Source organism: Hypomesus nipponensis, chromosome 22 (genome assembly GCF_054491055.1).
Source record: "Hypomesus nipponensis isolate SF chromosome 22, ASM5449105v1, whole genome shotgun sequence".
Classification (NCBI taxonomy): domain Eukaryota; kingdom Metazoa; phylum Chordata; class Actinopteri; order Osmeriformes; family Osmeridae; genus Hypomesus; species Hypomesus nipponensis.
In genome coordinates, this window is record NC_140382.1 from 15440001 (window position 1) to 15460011 (window position 20011).

Sequence of the window (20011 nt, forward strand, 5' to 3'; positions counted from 1 at the left end):
AACAATGACATCCTTAACTAAGAGAGGGGCGGATTGGAGAGGAGAGGAGAAGAGGAGAGCAGATGAAAGGAGAGAGGAGGATAGGACAGGAGAGGAAATAACAGGATAAAAGAGGAGAGAGGATAGGAGGGGATAAGAAAAGATGGACACTTTCCAGAACAGAGACAAAAGAGAGAAATAGAAAATCTTTGTCTCAGTAAAATATTAAGTGGATTTGGAGAGAGTGGGAGAAACAGGCAGTGTGCTGCCAAGCTCTGTTTCAGCTGGAGATATACTTTACATACTGTGGACTAGGAGACACCCTCTCTCTGCCTCTCCTGCTGTGTCTCTATGTCTCCCCCCCAGGGAGAGGCATAATAACATCATTTACGTCACTTGGACCAAAACAATGAGAATCTAACTCAGGTGCCAAATGGTAATGCCAAGCGGGAGTTGACTTAGTACTGAAAGATAGAGAGAGAGAAGAAGAGTGTGTGTGTGTGTGTGTGTGAGCGGGTGTCTACAGTTGTGCATGTGAGCTCTTGAGAGAGTATTTTTCTCTGTCCGCCGGGAGGCAGGTGAGAGAGACCGTGTCACCAGACGCCTGAGCGAGCAGGAAGTGAGACATACCTACGCGCTGCTTGTCTCTCCTGATGCTGTCGTAGTCGTGCCAGTCTCTCCTCCTGAGACCGTCAGTCCAGCTGAAGACCTGGTCCTCCCCCCCTACGCCTAGAGAGAAACCCTGGGAGAGAAGGAGAGAGTGAGAGAGAGGAAGGGAGATAATTAGATGATGATATGGTGAGTCAGGTGGCAGTTTCTCTGAGACAGACGGAGTGAAGATTGTCCAGGCTAAGGAAGTCTTTGTCAGCATTTACATTTTGATGGAACATTCACCAGTCCTTTCAATCCCTCGTTCCCTCTCTCTAAGCAACTGATTGTCCACTGCTCTTTCTCTCATTCCCTCTCCTACTTAACATTCTTAGCTTCTCATCATCATGTTTGACATCTATCTTCAAGGTCTTCTGTATGGTTTAGGTCTGTGTTTTGTGTTCCAGGTCTACCACGTTATAGGTCTATGTTTATGTTCTAGGTATAATCTAGATCTATGTTCTAGGCTACTCGGAGAAGAAGCTGAGGGAGTAGAAGGCAGATTCGCTTCAGAGACACTGAAGATTCATTTGAAACTGTGAAACTAGTTTAGTTTCAGTGTGTTTAGCTTTGCCCTTCATCGTCCTTGCAGCTTCAGCAGCAGCCAAGGTGTGTGTCTGTGTGTGTCTGTTTGTGTGCGTGTGTCTGTTCGTGTGTGTGAGCGGGAAAGCATGTGTGTCTTTGTGTATATGGGGAGGGGAGGGGGGGGGTACTTTTGAACTGCCTATTCTAAGAAAAATACCAACAGTGAATATTGTATTATGGAACATAAGCACATACACACACACACGCGCACACACACAGTGGCACAGCAGGCCCCAGAGTAAACAATGAGGAGCTGATTGAGGGTTATTTTAGCTCTATGTTGGAGCTCGGAGGGGAAATGCAGATGAGATGGGCTCACTGGGAGGACCCCCACAGGGGAGGGGCAAGGCAACCAGGGAGGGAGCAGGAGAGGGGGGAGGAAGAGGAGAGGGGAAGAAGGGGGAGGAAAGGGGGGAGAAGAGTGTGCAGGAGATGAGGGGGGAGGAAGGGGGAGGAGAAGAGGGGGAGGACCTGAAGGGGGGAGATGAGGGGATGTCGGTAGGAAAAGGAGGAGCTAACTGTGTTGGTATGCGTCTGTGTGTACTGTATGTGTGTGTGTGTGTGTGTGTGTGTGAGGTTGTATCTGTGAACATGAGTGAGAGAGAGTGTGTCTGTGAATGTGTGTTTGTGTAGGAGAGGATGTGTACTGGATGTGTGTGTGTGTGTGAGAGAGAGTGCGTGTGTCTGTGAGTGTGTGTTTGTGTAGGAGAGAGGATGTGTACTGGATGTGTGCGTGTGAGAGAGAGTGCGTGTGTGTGTGAGTGTGTGTGAGTGTGTGTCCTTGCTGCAGGCAGCAGGGCAGGTGGGCAGTAATCTAGACTCATTGAATCAAACCTCAGGGAGGGACAACACTGCTGTCCAGCTGTATCTATCTCTCTATCTCTCTATCTCTCTATCTCTCTATCTACCTGTCAGTCAACCAACGTTCCTCTTTTTTTCTGTTTTCTACTCCTCCTCCCCCTTCACCCTTCTGCTCTCTTCTCCTCTGCCGTCCTCTGTTCCAGCTCGAGAGCTTAGCCTGCCTGCCTGCCAGCCTGCCTGCCAGCCTGCCTGCCTGCCTGCCTGCCTGCCTGTCTGCCTGCGTCTCTGGAGTTGCACGTTAATTCTAGTAGATTTAACAATGTGAGTCGGAGACCATACCAGACCAGCTAAACACACACACACGTGCATACACACATGCACGCACGCACGGATACACACATACATCCTCTCTGTCTCCACAGGAGTTTGACTACTTTGTCACGTGTGCCCTCCAGATTAAGGCCAGTGCGGACTTGGCAGAACACTTTTCTTCTCTCCTCCCTCCATCCTGTCTTCATCCCCTCACTTTCCTCCTTTTCTTTCTTCTCTCCATGTTGTCACACTCTGCTTGTCTCCTCTTTCCATACTCTCTCTTCGATCTCTCTACACACTAACCATTACACACACTGCACTATTGATAGTTAATAATCAACATAGGTGTAGACCAGTGGTTCTCAAACGTTTTTGGCTTTCTGAATCCAAGTATCCCCTATACCTGTATTTATATTGTATAAATACATATTCATGGCCATATTTGAGTGTGCTTACCATTGGCCAGGCACCAGCTATATTCTTTCTCATATTTATTATTATTTATCTATGTTAACACTCTAACTAGTTCCCTTTGATGCTCTTTATAACGATTGCGTTACATGTTTTGGCTGGAAGGTTTGTTGCGCGGTTTAGGCATTAAATTGTGGCGAAAAGTGAAGTCACAAACGTCCCAAACCTGCGCGTGATTACCTAGGGTAGAACATCAGTTCAGTAGCTTGTTAGCTTCTGGAAGATAGCTAGTGTTGAAACACAAGTGACACAATTCAGGATTCCGTATATTTAGTTTCTTTAGTTAGGAACTTGAGAAGACATTACAGGCAACGTGGGTCATGCTCGTCATTCATATTCCTTCTGACTATACGCATGCGCATTGCGCAGTGCCTAATTATAGGAATTCAAACTGGTCATTACTTAAACAAGAAGAACATAGACGTATAGAGTTAGCTAGAAGACACCCGCAGAAACGACACAGGCACAGGCTCAGGGATAACATCTTATGTTGCTTGCTATGTTTCCAGGCTGTGAATATCAACACCCTGTATTTTCACCCCTTTACATTTACAATTACATTTATGCATTTAGCAGACGCTTTTATCCAAAGTGACTTCCAAGAGAGACCTTTACAAAAGAGCATAGATCACTGATCATAACAACGAGGTAGTCCCAAACATTGCAAGCAGCCAAACATGAAGCAAACATTGTGAAAACTAAACAAGTGCCAAAGGGAAGACCCATTAGAGCATACAAGTTACAAATTAAAACAACATGAACTTCAAAAAGTGCAAGACTACCTGTAGAAGAACAATCAATAGTAAAATATTTCACAGCGAGTACAAGAGTTAACTTCGTTATAACTAACCTACAACCTTTGTACTGGTTAGGTTAACTCTAGCATTCCCACACAGAAGTAGGCTAGTTAACTCAGCTGTACAACTTACTTACCGGATCGGGGGTCAGGTCTGAAGCTAGGAGCAAAAGTGAGCAAAATTGTATATTATGCTCTTCTACAAAGTTGATAGTGATATCCAGTTCTCCAAAGCACTGCCATCGGATGTAACAGTTGGTAGCCAGCTAGCTAGTGCTAATAACCAGTTAGCTAATACTTAATCAGTTTTGATTTCTCTGTATTTGTGCTGTTAACCTAGTACTGTGGTGGGATTGATAGATTATTAAAGCAACAACGAGAGGGGCATCAAATGATCATTAATCCTGTGGAGCAATCAATGGTAATATCTAAATGACTTGAGTGGATAACTAAGCGCGGATATCAGGTCATATGACCCCCGAGTCTACAGACAGTGACGTTGTTAATTACAGTAATGATCGCTAGCTGGTGCTTCGAGCATAGACACATGGCATGATCGGAAAATGAAATTGCCTTCGTCAATCTTGCATTAATTTCCGTGTTGATGTCGGTGATTATTTCAGACATCCCAACCCGCAGAGACTCATTTCAGGGAGGTGGCGGACTTTAATCATTCAGCAACATGTTATTCATTGGCCAAAGAATGTCACACACGTTGCAGGTGAGACTGCTTGGGCTACTTGATGTTTTTGTTTTGTTTTTTGGGCTACTTGATGTTACATGTCGATAGCCTATTCACTTGAACAACTTTCGGAAAGACTGGCGGTGTAATATAGGCAGTGGATAATATCTTACTGGATTGAGAATGTCTATTGTGGTTTTATGTTGGCTACTACTAACATTGGGACTCTGTTCTAAGTGGATGGCAGGTTACGCAAGAGAAGTAGCATATATGTGTGTGAAACTAAAGTTGCATTAGATAACTCAAGTCAGCGGCCTATGTACTACATTGACCATAAAGTTCCTCAAGTCTCAGACTCCATGTTAATATTCCAGCGCTAACTTCCCTAACGTGTCACATCAATAACTGTTAGCATCCACGCTAATTCACAGCTCTGTAATGGAGTGTCGAGTGAAGCGATGATACTTAACAAGAGAACTAATCTGTTCTCCATTGTGCACCAAAGACCTTTTACAGTACTTAGCATGCTAGAGCTAAATCATCCTGCTTGTTCCAGCCAGCGCTGGGGCTACAAGGCAATAAGGCACGCTCCATGGACCTGAACCAAGAGAGGAAGGGGGTTGGGGGGGTGAGGAAGGAGGGAGAGCATATGGTATGACAGAACGAGAACAGATTGCAAAAGAATGAAAGGAGAGAAACAAAGGAACAAAGAGAGAGAGAGACAGAAACAAAGGGAAAATGAGACAGAAAAAATTAGAGAGAAAGCAAGACAGAGAGAGAAGGAAGAGAGAAGAAGGGAACTGGAAGAGAGAGAGAGGGGGGGGATAAAGAGAGAGAGAAGCAGCAAATGATGTAGAGAACAAATTCAAATCTAGCAGAGAGCAGGGAGCCCTGACCTCACCTCTCATCATTACGTTCTCCCAGAAAGAGGGAGAAGGAGGATGGGGGGAGGTGGAGGGAGACAAGGGGGTGAAAGAGATGATGGGCCCCTGTTCAAGTCATCAGCCAACATGTTCAAGCCCCCCCCCCCCCCCCCTTTCCTCTCTACTGGAAAACGATTACCCTCTCAACCTTGAATCGGTGATCATACAAGCCGCACACACGCACGCACACACTTTCAGGAGTCCACAAAATTTCCCCCAGTATTTCATCCAGTCATGGTGTATCTGTAATTTGATTAATTCTAGGCTTTTAAGCTCCATTTCTCTGTGGAACGCTCTTCATTTTACACCAACTCATTTTGTCTGGATCATATTCTCCTGGAATTACAGAGACATCTCATCACAGAGCCCCCTCCCCCTTTGACACATACCCCCGCCCTCTCTCTATACCCCCGCCCATCTCTCTATACCCCCGCCCTATCTCTATACCCCCACCCTCTCTCTATACCCCCACCCTTCTCTCTATACCCCCACCCTCTCTCTTTACCCCGACCTCTCTCTATACCCCCACCCTCTCTCTATACCCCCACCCTTCTCTCTATACCCCCACCCTCTCTCTTTACCCCGACCTTCTATCTATACCCCCACCCTCTCTCTATACCCCCACCCTCTCTATACCCCCACCCTCTCTCTATACCCCGACCTCTCTCTATACCCCCACCCTCTCTCTATACCCCCACCCCTCTCTTTACCCTCGCTCTTTGTCGCTCTCTCTCTCCCCCTCAGTCTCTCTCCTATTACCAGAGAACAGTCTGATGACAGTGCGAGTCTCTCCTCACTCCAGAGGAACCTATCTCTCCAGAGAGATGTGTCTCTCCAGATGCCTGCTGGCCAGGCAGGAAATTAAAGTTTTTTTTTATTGCCACTCATTTTCCCAACACATTCTTTATTGCCAAGATAAAAACCGCAATATCTCAGAGAAACGCTGCAAATAGTTTTATTTACTTTCACAACATTTATAATCTGCCTCTTTCTCTCTCTTTCTATATCTGCCCCCCTCCCCCTCCCGTTTGCATCTGAGTCTCTCTCTCTCTCTCTATCCATTTCTCCTTCTGAAATATTAAACATTCCTTTTCTCAATATCCAGATATTGCTCTCATCTTCACTGAATAATTGCCATGGAACTTACTGTGATAGTTAGCCATTACACAACTCTAGTATAGAGGTTCGGTATAACCGCTGGTGTCTGAATAGTTTTCATACAGAACTAGGTTTACAATGCCTAGGTTTACTACTATGGTGCTGATGGTATTTTAAGACATGGCATGAAATCTATAGTATAGGAGTATAGTAACTAAAATTACGTTTTTAAATGTGTAACTGTCCAAACACTCAAATATTGAACCTACTCCAAACTGTGTGACTAGTGTCTGTACCAGAGGAGAGCCACTGAACAACAGACACGAGGACTTTGTGTTAGGTTGATTCTAGGAAGCAGAGTCTAAGGAGAGAGAATCGTAGTGACAGGTAAAAAGCTTTTCAGCTGAGTCCCGGGTCCATGTTCACAGCTGTGTCCCAGAGACATTCTGTTTCCTGTTACTCTCCTCCGGTCTGATCCTCACCCCCCCATCCCCCCTTTCTCCTCTCCTCCCCCCCTCTTACTTTCTCCCCTAGCTCCCCCTCGTCAGTTACAGTAGCACTGACAAATGTCAGGCGTGTCACGCTTGTGCAGGGGAGGAAGAGAAAGGATGGGAAACAAGAGGAGAGGAGTAAAGCGAAGACGAGGAGAGAGTAGAAGACAGGAGGGGGCAGGAGGAGAGGAGGAGAGGGGAGAGGTGAGGAGGGGGAAGGAGAGGAGGGGGGAGGAGAGGTGAGGAGGGGGGAGGAGAGGAGATGTGGTTTGTGTTTGTTGCTCCTCAGGGAAGTTGTGAGGTTATTAAACTGTGATCAAAGCTGCTTTCCGGAGACACTTAGTCTCAAAGGTACACACACACACATACACACACACACACACACACATATACACACACATCCACACATATACACACACATACACACACGCGTGTCCCCCATCTATCCTCTTTCCTTCCAGTGTTGCAGCTCGGGAGAGGAACCACTTATTGGTTGACTGACGCTTCAAACATGGCGCTGTAGACAAGTGTGTGTGTGTGTGTGTGTCTGGAGGGAGTCATGGAGGAGAAAGGTAAACTTCAGAGGCAGTTCTGTACTTTTATAAGGGTATGTGGGGTGGAGGAGTTGGGTGGAGGGTGGTGAAAGAGGAGGAGGAGGAGGGGAAGAAGAAGGTGACCTCCTTTTGTTATAGAGATGAACATCTAGTCTGCTGTAGGCCAGGGGAACACACAACTAAAAAGTACTGCAGCTTACTACATAGTAACAGAGTATTCCAGAGTACTACATAGCACAGCAGAGTGCTACAGGGTACTGCAGAGTACAGCAGAGTATCGAGTGCTATGGAGTATTACAGTACAACAGTGTTTTACAGAGTACAGTGAAACACTACAGAGTATTTCCCTAACCCCAGAACAACACTAGCTCCCAGAACTCATGTCGAACAACAAACACATTGTCATATTCCTGAAGCACTGTAATTACACTATCATTATGGAACAATGCAGTTGCATTAGCCTGTCCTATCAGCTCTGGCCTGGCCTGGCCATGATGTGTGTGTGTGTGTGTGTGTGTGTGTCTGTTTGTGTGTTTGGCAGCATGCTGGCCAGACAGATTCACCATGGCATCCTAACAATGGAGCTGACAGACCCATGACAGAGGATGTGTAAGCCCACTAACAATGCAAGATACACACACACACACACACACACACATTTCATTGAGTGTCTTCCCTCTGTGGATCTCTACTGTGAAAAAGTGCTGCTGTGGGTTTAGACACACATAACAAGACCCTCTTAGCTTTAAGTTAATGTGTGTGTGTGTGTGTGTGTGTGTGTGTGTGAACGTGAGTGAGTGAGTGTGCACCTCTGTGTCTGTAAGTGTCTGTCTACACCTTTGTGTAATGTATGTGTGTGTCTGTCTGGGCCTCTGTTTTGTATGTGTGTGTGTGTGTGTGTGCCTCTGTTAGTGTGCGCTTTGTGTAGTGAAGTGAAACGGTAGCTAGCAAGTGTGTCTGTGTGATTAAAGAGAACTACAGCTTGACGAAAACCTGTGTGTCTGTGCCGTGTGTGAGTGTGTGTGTGAGGGATATTGTGCTTGGGTGAGAGGAGAATGTGCATGTGTATGGGCGTGAGCGAGAGTGTGTGTGTTTGTGTGTGAGTGTGTGTGAGGGAGAGTGTGTGTGTGTGTGTACGTGTGTGTGTGTGGCAGCGCAGTCTCAAGGTCAAGTCATCCGTCTCCTGTCAGTGCTGCTCACACTCTGTCTCCTCAGAGGGTTCTACACTATCCTAGTTAAACAAAGCCTGCGCAACACACTCTCTCACACACACACACACACACACATCTACACACTCAGGACACACACACACATTCACACACGCACGTTCCTGTCAGGCTGTAGCAGGCTTTAATCATACAGCGTATCCTCGCAAGCCAGGATACACAACCACCTACGCAACATCTTGAACACACACAAACAAAGATGTATACTCACACAAATATTTTTGGTGAATCTAGGGGCAGACAAGCATGTGGTAGCCTTGTTTGTTGCCTCAAAAGGAGTGTGAGAGAGAAAAAAGTGTGACAGAGAGAGAAAGGTAAGAGAGAGAGAGAGAGAGAGAGAGAGAGAGAGAAAGGTAAGAGAGAGAGAGAGAGAGAGAGAGAGAGAGAGAGAGAGAGAGAGAGAGAGAGAGAGAGAGAGAGAGAGAGAGAGAGAGAGAAGGGGAGGGTTCAATTCTCCATGGTTTTCCTTTGGCTACATAGCTGTCAGCGTTGAAAACACCAGGCAGCAAAAAGACTTCCTGACCGATCACGACACCCCTCTTACCTCAGTGCAGTGGCGATTTTAGACCCTGTTTAGGGGTGCTCAAGCACCCCTAAAAATAATAATCTTTTTTTATACGTTTTTTATCATTTGATGCTGGTACTTCATGAAGAAAGGGACATCCTTAGTTTTTTCATTCATTCAATATTTTGCATAGTCAAACATACATGTATTAATTATTATCCAGTGAAATTAGGGATTTATATTAGCAAGGGGGTTTAGCACTTGCAAGGCACTGTATACATGTCACATTATCATTGGGTGCTGAGCACCCCTAATGGTCTGATCCTAGAATCGCCCCTGCCTCAGTGTGTTTATGTGTTTGCAAGGTTGTGTGTGTGTGTATGTAATTGTGAGAGAGATAATGTGACACATGTGTCTTCGTATGTGTGTGAATACACGTGTGTGTGCGCGCATGTCGTCTTTCAGCTGGTTCCATTTTCTAGCCTATAGAAGTCCTTTCTCCAAGGTTGCTATTTGCTCCCTAAATAACTTAGTTAGCTCCAGCCTCCAGGCACCTCAACAAGATGCTATTACTCATGAACAAAATGGCTATGCATCGTTCCACTCACAAACACTCCCCTGAGACACACACACACGCACACAACACACAAAGACACTGATAGGTTCAGTGTGAGGACTGTTTTTCTCTCATTTCCTGAGAGTGAAGAGATAGTTCCCCGCGCTGTCGCTACACCAACGCTTGGAAACGCGGAGGAGAGCCTCACAGGGGCAGGACCAACACACACACACACGCACTGACAGACAATTGTCACTGAACAAACACACTGACTTACACACGCACACAAACACATACTCATTCACACACTGTTACCACAACTTAACCCAGGCTCTTTTTTTGTACACTGTACTTTCACTCAAAGGAAGTTGAATCTCCATGTCAAGTTGGCTGGCCCAGCCGACGAGACCGAACCTGACCCGAACCCGAATCATTTAACATTGTCTGTCCATACCCAGCCTCCTAAGTTGAGTTCTGATGGGTCCTGTTGGGCAAAGGTTGGGAAGACTCCCTCTATTGTACATTCTGGAATCAGCAGATGTACTAACAGCACTACATGGTGCTGCACCAGATCAACCATAGTTTATTACACGAGCAGATCTCACTGTAACACTGACAGAACACATCAACTGAGCTGTCAACGGTGTCTGCCCGATGACAGGGTGGGCGGTGATGACCGAGACAGAGGACGAGATAGGTAGAGAGAGGGAAGAGGGGAGAGCGAGTGTGTTTGAAAGAGCGAGGGGAGAAAGACAGAGAAGGAGACCTACAAGGAAAGAAAGAGAGAGAGAGAGAGAGAGAGAGAGAGAGAGAGAGGGGGACATAAAGAGATAGAGAAAAGAGCAACATGGTAACACAGTAACACAGCCTAATAGGATTTGATCAGAATACAAACAGTAGCAGGCCTGATGTAGCATAGCAGCATGGATGGAGCTGATAGGATGTGGCTTACTGTCTGTTTACACTAGATCACCACCCACGGCTGGGCTCCACACGCACAATCACGCACACACACCAAACACATGCACACACACACACCAAACACATGCACACACACACACCACACAAGATCACACGCAACATCACCACTATGAACAATGGTCACCAAGAGAATATGACCTTACGTATTGGTTTTCTCTATGAGATGGGCCTGCTGTTCCCAGTTACAGCACCAGCATGGACATAGGGACACCCACACAAGAGGGAGTAGGGCATTGCATACAATAAGCTCCTTTCACATCGGTATGTATTAGCATATAACACTGATCAACTGTCACATTGAATACCCACACACACTGTATCATCACCGATATGCACACACACACACACACACATACAGATAAACACACACACACACGTCCCTCCAGGCGCCTGTCACCAAACACACTCAACCACTAGAGGCTGAAACCTTTTCTAGACAATATGAAAGTTCTTGTTTTGGGCTTCAGTGTGATCTGTCTAATCTGTCAGCACAGAAGAGCTGGGGGCGTGTGTGTGTGTGGTTTCAAGTGTGTGTGTGTGTGCCTTGTTTGCCTATAGGGACAGGAGCAATATGTCAGTGTATGTGTGTGAGCATGTGTGTGTGTGTGTGTGTGTGTGTGTGTGTGTGTGTTTATAGTCACTGTCAGTAGGGATGGAGCCGGCAGTCAGAGAGGATCTGAGAGGAAACATAAATAACATGAGAGACAGAGAGACAATGAGCCATGTTCACAAATCACTGGCAAAGTGGCTGTCACACACAGCCCTGGGAGCAGTACACACTCACACCCTCACACACACTGACACACTAACACACACACACACAGACGCGTACACACACAGATATAAAAGACACCCATCAAATGTTTTACATTTATTTTGTAGGGCAATTCTGCCTTTTGGGACAGGGAAAGTGAGGAGTGACAGGAAATGTAAGGGAGAGAGAGAGGGGGGGGAGGAAATGGTCCGGGCTGAATTCAAACCAGGGCCCCTGCATTAAAGCCTCAGTAAAATGTACAAGCACTTATCCAGCCCTGATTATATAGAAAATTACTGGAGCCTGTGCATCTATCGCACCATTCTGCTAGAATGTCGTCAGCATGGATACAAGGTTAGATAGAAACAGTGGACACTGGAAGTCTGGCTTTGGTTCCAGTGTCAAATAACCCTGTCTCCAGCACAGAGGGGGAGCACAGTAGACTGAGGCCACACCACACTAGAGCAGATACAGGGTGTCAAACACACACAGACACAAGTATGTCGGGGTGTGTGAGGGGGTGAAAGTGAAAGGCACCCAACACTTCCTTCTCTGTCTAACACACAGTTGCCATCCTGCTCTCAGGGTCTGTGCACGCACACACACACACACAGAACGCAGTATGCCTCAGTGGGGAAGTGGATACTTCTCACAGCAACAGCTGACCCACTAGTCTGTTCAGGTCATCACTCACCTACTGCTGCTGCATCCAGACTCGCACAACACCCTCTCCCTCGCTCTCTCTCCCACGCTCTCTCCCTTGCGCTCTCTTTCTCGCCCTCTCTCCCTCGCCCTCTCTCCCTCGTTCTCTCTCTTTCTCGCCCTCTCTCCCTCGTTCTCTCTCTCCCTCGTTCTCTCTCTCCCTCGCGCTCTCCCTCTGTCTTCCCCACTCTTTTTTAATTCCATCCCACTATTCTTACCTACTGCTGCTATCAGTCTCTCAGCTCTGCACCTCCCTCCCTCACTCTCTCAACCTCTCTCTCTTAATGTTTATTCCCTCTCCCCTTAAGTCACGGCAGGCAGCTAATTAAACGGGACGATACAGCCGGCTGTAAACATCCATGATGAGCTTCAAGCATCAGTGACTCTCTTTATCAGGAGGCCCCTGTCACACCCTCCACTTCCACCCAGTCCATGCCAGACTCCCTCCCCAGTCCATGCCAGACTCCCTCCCCTGGCTGTCTCTTGGGCGTGGCTCCTGGCTCCTGGTGATCCTTCTACTCAACATGCCCAGAGTACACACCTGCGGCTCGATCTCTCATCACCGTGATGCACTTCTACCCTGGTGTCCATCTATTCATCGCCACGTCGTTCGTTGCTTTGACTTGACATTGTCATCCCAGGTTCAGTACATCCGAGAGAGAGAGAGAGAGAGAGAGAGAGAGAGAGAGAGAGAGAGAGAGAGAGAGAGAGAGAGAGAGAGGGAGGGAGGGAAGGAAGGAAGGAGGGAAGGAGGGAAGGAGGGAGGGGGCATGGCACGGCGTGTGTGTATCTACCAGGCAGGTGTCGAAAGAGCAAAATGTTCAGGTAGACTCAGACTCAACAAACTCTACTAGCAGCTTTCTCTCCCCAAGTAATTGGGCACACAGAAATACAAACACACGCACATACTTTCAAGACCTGCAGCCCTGCTTTAGGAGAGACGAAGGGTGCTTGAAGTTTCATATTTCAATCAATCAGGAGTTTCTATCTCAGCCAGCCACAGCATACTGGTAGGGGCTCTTTAATCACAAAATGACCACCATGCCTTTCACACACACACTTGCACACACACACACAGTATGGGTCATCAGAAGCCAGTAGCTCACAGACACTATAAGGACTGCTGAACACTGGGACCTGAGATACGGGAACAAAGACATCTCCTATTGAACACACTGGGCCCAGGGAGGAGAGAGGGAGGGGAGAGGATGTAAACAAGGAGAGGAGAAGGAAGCCGGGGGAGAAAGGAGGACTTAAGGAGAAGGGGACAAAGAGGAAAGGAGAAAGAGTAAGAAGGAGGACATAAGGAGGAGAGGACAAAGAGGAAAGGAGGAGGAAGGAGGAGACGATGAGGAGAGGAGCAGATCCCTACAGGTTGATGTTATCAGTTGAGCACTGCTGTGAATTATTTAATGTAAGGTATTGATGTCTCCTCAACCACCAGCATGGATCAAGAAGGTGATTAGTACTAAATGATTCCACTGTGCTTTTCCTATCTCTGCCTTCTCATTATGTCTGCGTTTGTACACGCACCAAACAACAACAATGCTTTGATCAATAAAAATCAACGATTTGAATGAAATCCAGGTGCGACTAATTCTTAATCAATCAATGGCCTCAGCGGCCTCTAATTAAAATTGCATAAATCCTAGTTGCTACAATAATAATCCTGAGTTATCTCTCTGTTCTCTCCTGTTATCACACACCGTGGAGAAGGAACCCTGGACCAGGGCCAGGCTGCTGCCGTTAGACCAACACTCCTATCTCCAGTCCACAAGAGACCTGTGGCTAAGTATCTGAGAGGTGGGAGATGGAAGGATGGAGTGAGATGTAGAAGGAGAGAGAGCGAGAGATAGGGAGAGGGAAAAAAAGAGAGGAAGACACTGACGGAGAACAATACCTCTAATTACACACTGTGCGCTCGCACTCGCACAAATGCATACACATAAACACAAGGGCAAACACACACACACACACACACAGACAGAGGAAAACACACATGCACACACCAACACACACCCATACCGAGACAAATACACAAAAACAATACACCTCATTACATGCGACACATTTCCATTTCTTTTCAGAGCTCCTGAGAGGCCGTCATTCAGCTTGCTGGAGTGTGCTATTACCTTAATGGAGGCGCCTGCACACACACACACACACAGACACACACACACACTCTCTCGCTCACACACACACACAACCTAAACGGTTTTGGCTAAGTGTTTTTGTATTAGTCGGTATAAAATCCTGCTGGTGTTCAATCCCTGAGCCCTACACTACAAACATAAGCTACACACACACACACACACACACACACACTAATACACAACATTCTACCCAGTTTTCTATACTCTTCACCTGACCAATCACATTTGGTTCCATGATTTTGGTTCCAGGGGGTTGTTATTGGTCCGCTGGCACAACTGGAGCAATTGAAAAGAATGCAACATGATTGTAGTTCTATTCTCCACGACTCTGAAGCCTGCTCTAACATACGTAACTAATTGCTGACCAGCTTGAGAGGAGATAATGAGTTAATAGACCGACACATAAAAATGACCATGCTGAACGCAGACCAGAAACAGAGGCAGTAGTTATCACATGAATTAATGGTTCAAAATCATCTATCTGTGCAGGTAATCCTGTACAGAACAGTCTGGTGGTCCCACCATCAACAGCACCCAGTCCCAACACAAGCTCTTCTCCTGTCTGGCCCCCCAATGGTGGAATCACCTCCCCACCTCCATCAGAGACACTGACTGTCTCCCCACCTTCAAGAAAAGGTAAAAGACGCACTTGTTCCGGGGGTACAACGGTACTTAGGAAGATTGGCTGGACCTGATGTTAGTTTCCTCCAGGATCACAATGACTCTTATTGAGAGACTTGTTGCTCTTGTTGGTTAGTTGTAACTGACTTAAAATGACTGTACTCGCTGTGAAACATATTTTTATTGTTTATTGTTGCTTACTTTACTACAGGTACACTCTTGCACTTTTGAGGTTCATGTTGTTTAATTGAAACGTGTTTACCTACATGCTCTTAGGGTTCTTCCCTATGGGACTCATTTGGTTTTTCACAATGTATGCTTCATGTTTTGGCTACCCACAATGTTTGGGGCTATCTCATTGTTATAATCAGTCACCTATGCACTTTTGTAAAGCTCTCTCTTGGAAGTCGCTTTGGATAAAAGTATAAATCTAATGTAAATGTAACATGACTCATTCCAAGGGAACCTGGGTAGGATTGAGCCAAATCCCCCCCCCCCTCCCCAGTCCTCCTCCTCCAGATGCCACCCCCCAAATACCCCCCCCCCCCAAAAAAAAACACCCCCCCACACACACACACAGACAGACACCCAGTCACCTGCCCATCAGATGGTCCACTACCTGGATGTCTCTCAGCTGCTCAAGGCAACTACACCATTTGTCACGACAGGCGTTTTTAAACAGTTATGGCTTCAGCTTGCCGCAGGAGACAGATCAGGCAAACACACACACCCGCACACATGCAGACACACACACACGCATCCTCCAGCCTCCATCTCTGTAGTGATAAAGTGAAGTGGTGTTCATCCGTGTCGCGTTTGTCAACATAGCGTCCCTCTTTATCCGTGATGCATCTCTGTGCTATGACATGGAGGCCTAATCAGAATCACAGCGACACTGTTCCGGTCGCCTCACACACATACACAGTCTTCCTGTCACATTTAATTGGTTCTGACAGCAGAAAAGACAAGAAACCAGTGCTGTCAATGGAGGCAGCTGATTCGGTCTGTTTGACGATGAAGACAGAAGACATGGAGTGGAAGGGAGGCTCTTTCTCTCTCACACACACACATACACGCACGCGCACACACACACACACACAGTACTAGCATCATACTGTGGCGTTAGTCTCAGTTACCAGGCCAGCTCCATGATTTACACGACGCTATAACACCCTCTCTTGTAATCTCATCAACTCGCAAACACACAAAACACACGCACACATACACACACACACACTGTGCTGAGAGAAACACTTGATGGTAATGATTACTTCCATGGCTCTCTGGACCTCATTGTTCAGCTTATTATTGCTGTTGAGTGTGTGTGTGTTCAGTGAAAGACTCTCAGCTACTAGAGCACTCGTAATACCAGGCTGCAGCTGTGGTGTCACTAGCACCAGCAAAGGACCAAACCTATCTCTCCATCCATGATCTCTTTACTGCCACTTTAACTATACTAAATTGCTTCATGTCGGCACACACCGTGTGTGTATGAATATGTGTGTGAGAGACAGAGTGTGTGTGAATGCGGGTTGGTAAGTAAGAGACTGTGGTCTGTGTAAGTGTGTGTGTGCTTGTGAGAAAGAGATTGTGTGTATAAAACAGTGTGCATGTAAGACAGAAATTGTGTGTGTATTTATTTGAGTGTGTCTGTGTGTGTGTGTGTCAGTGTGTGGTGCTGTGTGTAGCTTTTACAAACACATTTGACTGTATCTTTTGGCAGAGTTCAACACTGTTTAGTTCAGTTAGCGCGACTGTCCTGGCTTGCTCTGCTCACAGGGGAGCCGGAGGGGGGTCGTGATGTAAACACACACGCACGCGCATGCACACACACACACACTGGCTACATCTGAGAGAGATGTAATTACGCTGCGGGTAACAGCCTCTTGCAAACTACCCACTCATACAATTGTCATATGAAACTCCAGACTTGACGAATTTAGTTTTAAAATGTCAACTAGAGTGCAGAGAACTCCCCGATTAATTTAAAAATACTTCTACCCTTCTTCCCTGCGGAGGAGTCGAGAGGTTTTTGGCTGGACCTACCTGCTCACCAACCTCATGAGACTTCATCAGGTGTTTGTCCCGGTATAATGACCATAGGCCGACGTTCGGGAGAAATATCAGCGCCACGGTGAACACGAAGGCCATCTGCAGCACGCGCTTCTGCCGCCGCTTCATGGTGACCGGAAAGTGAGGTAGAATCCCGGAGCTAAACCCACCGACGGCCGGACTTTGCGCCCTCAACTCCCGCTGAAATATCTGGTCGCAATGTTAACCACTTGCCCCAGAAGATGCTGACGAGAAAGTTTTGCCTGAAACCAACGACAAAACGGCAAAAAGTGTATTTTACCTTATTAGATTGCTAGACTAGGTACATACTATATATTATAAAGGCTGTCCTTTATAATATTCGTAGGTTTACCGCTGTATTCGATTGAATTATCAAAGCAACGCCGTGTCAGACTAGATAGCCTGAGGACGACAAAGTGACTTGAGAGAGAGACAGAGAGAGAGACAGAGAGAGAGAGACAGAGAGAGAGACAAAGAGAGAGAGAGAGAGAGAGAGAGAGAGAGAGAGAGAGAGAGAGAGAGAGAGAGAGAGAGAGAGAGAGAGAGAGACGATTATGGCAATTGCCAGTTTTTGATTTAGGCTAGTCAACGGCTGATGAACTTGAAAGCCGAATATCCAAAGAAAAATAAAATTTTGACTTACAGTCGGTGCGTATTTGCATGTTGAGTCATTCGCGGTGATAATTCAGCTCCTCCTCGCCACAACGTCCGTGAATGATTAATGAACCACCAGAAGGGGCAATGCGCGTGTGAGGGAATCCGAGTTTGATTCAATCTCTTCATAGAGAAAATCCCTCTCGCGCTGCATCTCTCCCGCCGAGACTGGATCTTTCTTCCTGTTTCTCTTCTGCCTCCCTCCGTCCCGCACGCACGACCTCAACACAGAGGCTTCAGATATTGCGGTTACCCTAATGATGAACCACGTGCACTGCGCATGAAATGTGGAAGCATTCCCGCCGTTTGGCTAACGCTTCAAAGGCACGCGGAGGTGTCAAACAGCCGCGCAAGCTGATGACAAGGGTACAGAGCAGCCGCGGAGCAGACACTGCTTTGGCACGGGCAGTCAGACCGCGGCGACACGGGAAACAAGCGTAGTGATGATGAGAAGCTACAGTCCGCTGGGTTCATAGTCTCTAATGCTGGTTACATTCATACATAGTCACGGGTTTATTACGGATAGAACAAGCGTTCAAGAAGAAGAAAAAAATCAAAATTCTCTCTATTATTCCCATTAATGTCCGTCACAGAAAGAATGTGTCACAGTCGTCATTAGGAGTTAAGGGGGTTCAACAACTGTCAACTTAAAAAGCATGCCGGTCACAGCGAAATCTCTCAGCCGGATGTGTGTGAGGTTTTTCAACATATTCCTTGGGGGTCTGAAAAGGGATAACATACTCATTATTTTGCATACAAGTTTTTTTTTTTTTTTACTCATTTGACTACGTTTTGTTCCTGCTTTAAGAGGTGGTACACATACTGGAATAGTTTACATTTAAATTACATCTACATTTAGCAGACGCTAAATGGGGGGACGCTAAATGGGAGGTGGCCAAGTCTGCAAGGCCTCAGGGTTGCCATGGACAATGGGAACATGGTCCCTTCTGGGATGCTGTCTGAAAATAGATATCTCTGAACCTTCTTGAATATACATCAATTCAGTTAAACCTTTCATTGTTGAAGGACACCCCTGGAGAGGAGAGATGATGAGGAGGAGAAGAGAGAGAAACAGGAGGAGACCAAGAATCTATGAAACTTTTCTAAAAGCGGTTGTAAATATAGAGCAGTGTACACAGACTAGCTTGGCAACAGGAAAACAGCAGTCAGCTAACAAGGATGTTGGTGACGAGTCTGTGGGAGCATGGAGAATGCCAGTACAACTGCACACACACACACAGATAGCACTGCAAAAGTAGTGCAAAGGTCATTAGGCACAAATGCAAAAATACCCTAAGAAATAATTTAATGAAAAGACTGAACTACAATTTTCTCAAATGTGCACTTTTATTCTGCCGCATGAATACAGAAGACAAAAACTATAAATATTTAAAACAATTTGTGTAAAAATTGCAGGTGTTTAATACTTTTGCACAGTACTGTATATACACATACACTTCCCTGAAATGTGATTGGTTTAGATATAAAATAAAACCACTTTCGGTCCTCCAAGCTGTGACCTCATCCCCCCCAGGCAACTCTTCCCTTCAGGTTAACTCACAACAGGGAAGAAGATTTCAATATGTCATGAAATACATGACATACATGCAGCCTTTTTCTGTTGCAGTCTGTGGCCTGGATGTTCCAGAACCATGGACAGCAACACCCTGCTGTTCTCTCATAACACAGAAGAAAACATCAGTCATCAGTGCACACTGACACACTTACACTTGAATTCCCGGTAGAGCCTGTTAGAGAAATCACTTTGTGTTTTTTTCATTTTCAGTGTTCTGTGTATGAGTGTGTGTGTGTGTGTGTCTGTGTAAGTTCCTGGTAATGATTTCAGTGCAGCCTATCCATCAGCCTTGTGACTGCAGCATATTGAAGGTGACAGGCAAGAGTGGGCCATCTAAATCAAAAGACCATTAAACAGAACAAATTAAACATTGAGATAACTTTGGGGGGGAGTGGGGGCTGGGGGTTGGGGGGGTGTTGTGCGTGGACGCTAAGTTAATATCTCCCCAAGGTGAAAAGTGTATGATACCTGGATGATTGCTTTCAGCTGTCACTCTGATATAGTGCACGGTGAAAAACCAATTACCTTACTTTATGATTTTCTAAGGAGGCGCTAGGTGGAGGCGGAGAGATTGTGTTTGGGTTGGGATCTGATGTGACCGGCGTGGACATGTGTGTTAATACAACTCCCCTGGTGGCTTTGCACTCTGGAGGCTAAACGTATCCATCTCCGCTAAATCACACACGCACATACACACACACACACACAGGTTAACGTTTCACCCCTGGAGCTGTGTGATACACACGTTCTTTATCAGGGTCAACTACATCTATCGAACTTTGACCTCCACCAAGGTATGGATGGCTGGACACGATTGGACAATTACCAGATCCAATCAATCCGTTGATAATATTACTGGGAGGGTGACTC

At 46.4% G+C, this 20011-nt stretch overlaps 1 protein-coding gene across 1 annotated transcript in view; it reads right to left on the reverse strand.

Moving 5' to 3' along the window:
* The window catches only part of galntl6 (polypeptide N-acetylgalactosaminyltransferase like 6), a 53667-nt gene extending 35780 nt beyond the window's left edge, over nucleotides 1-17887 (reverse strand). The window contains exons 1-3 of the mRNA XM_084687176.1: nucleotides 17555-17887; nucleotides 16885-17153; nucleotides 610-721 (exon numbers count right to left, since the gene is read on the reverse strand). Coding sequence (XP_084543302.1) covers nucleotides 610-721; nucleotides 16885-17019 — 247 coding nt within the window. The 5' untranslated portion in view covers nucleotides 17020-17153; nucleotides 17555-17887. The remainder of the gene's footprint in view (nucleotides 1-609; nucleotides 722-16884; nucleotides 17154-17554) is intronic.
* Nucleotides 17888-20011: the final 2124 nt, after the last annotated feature.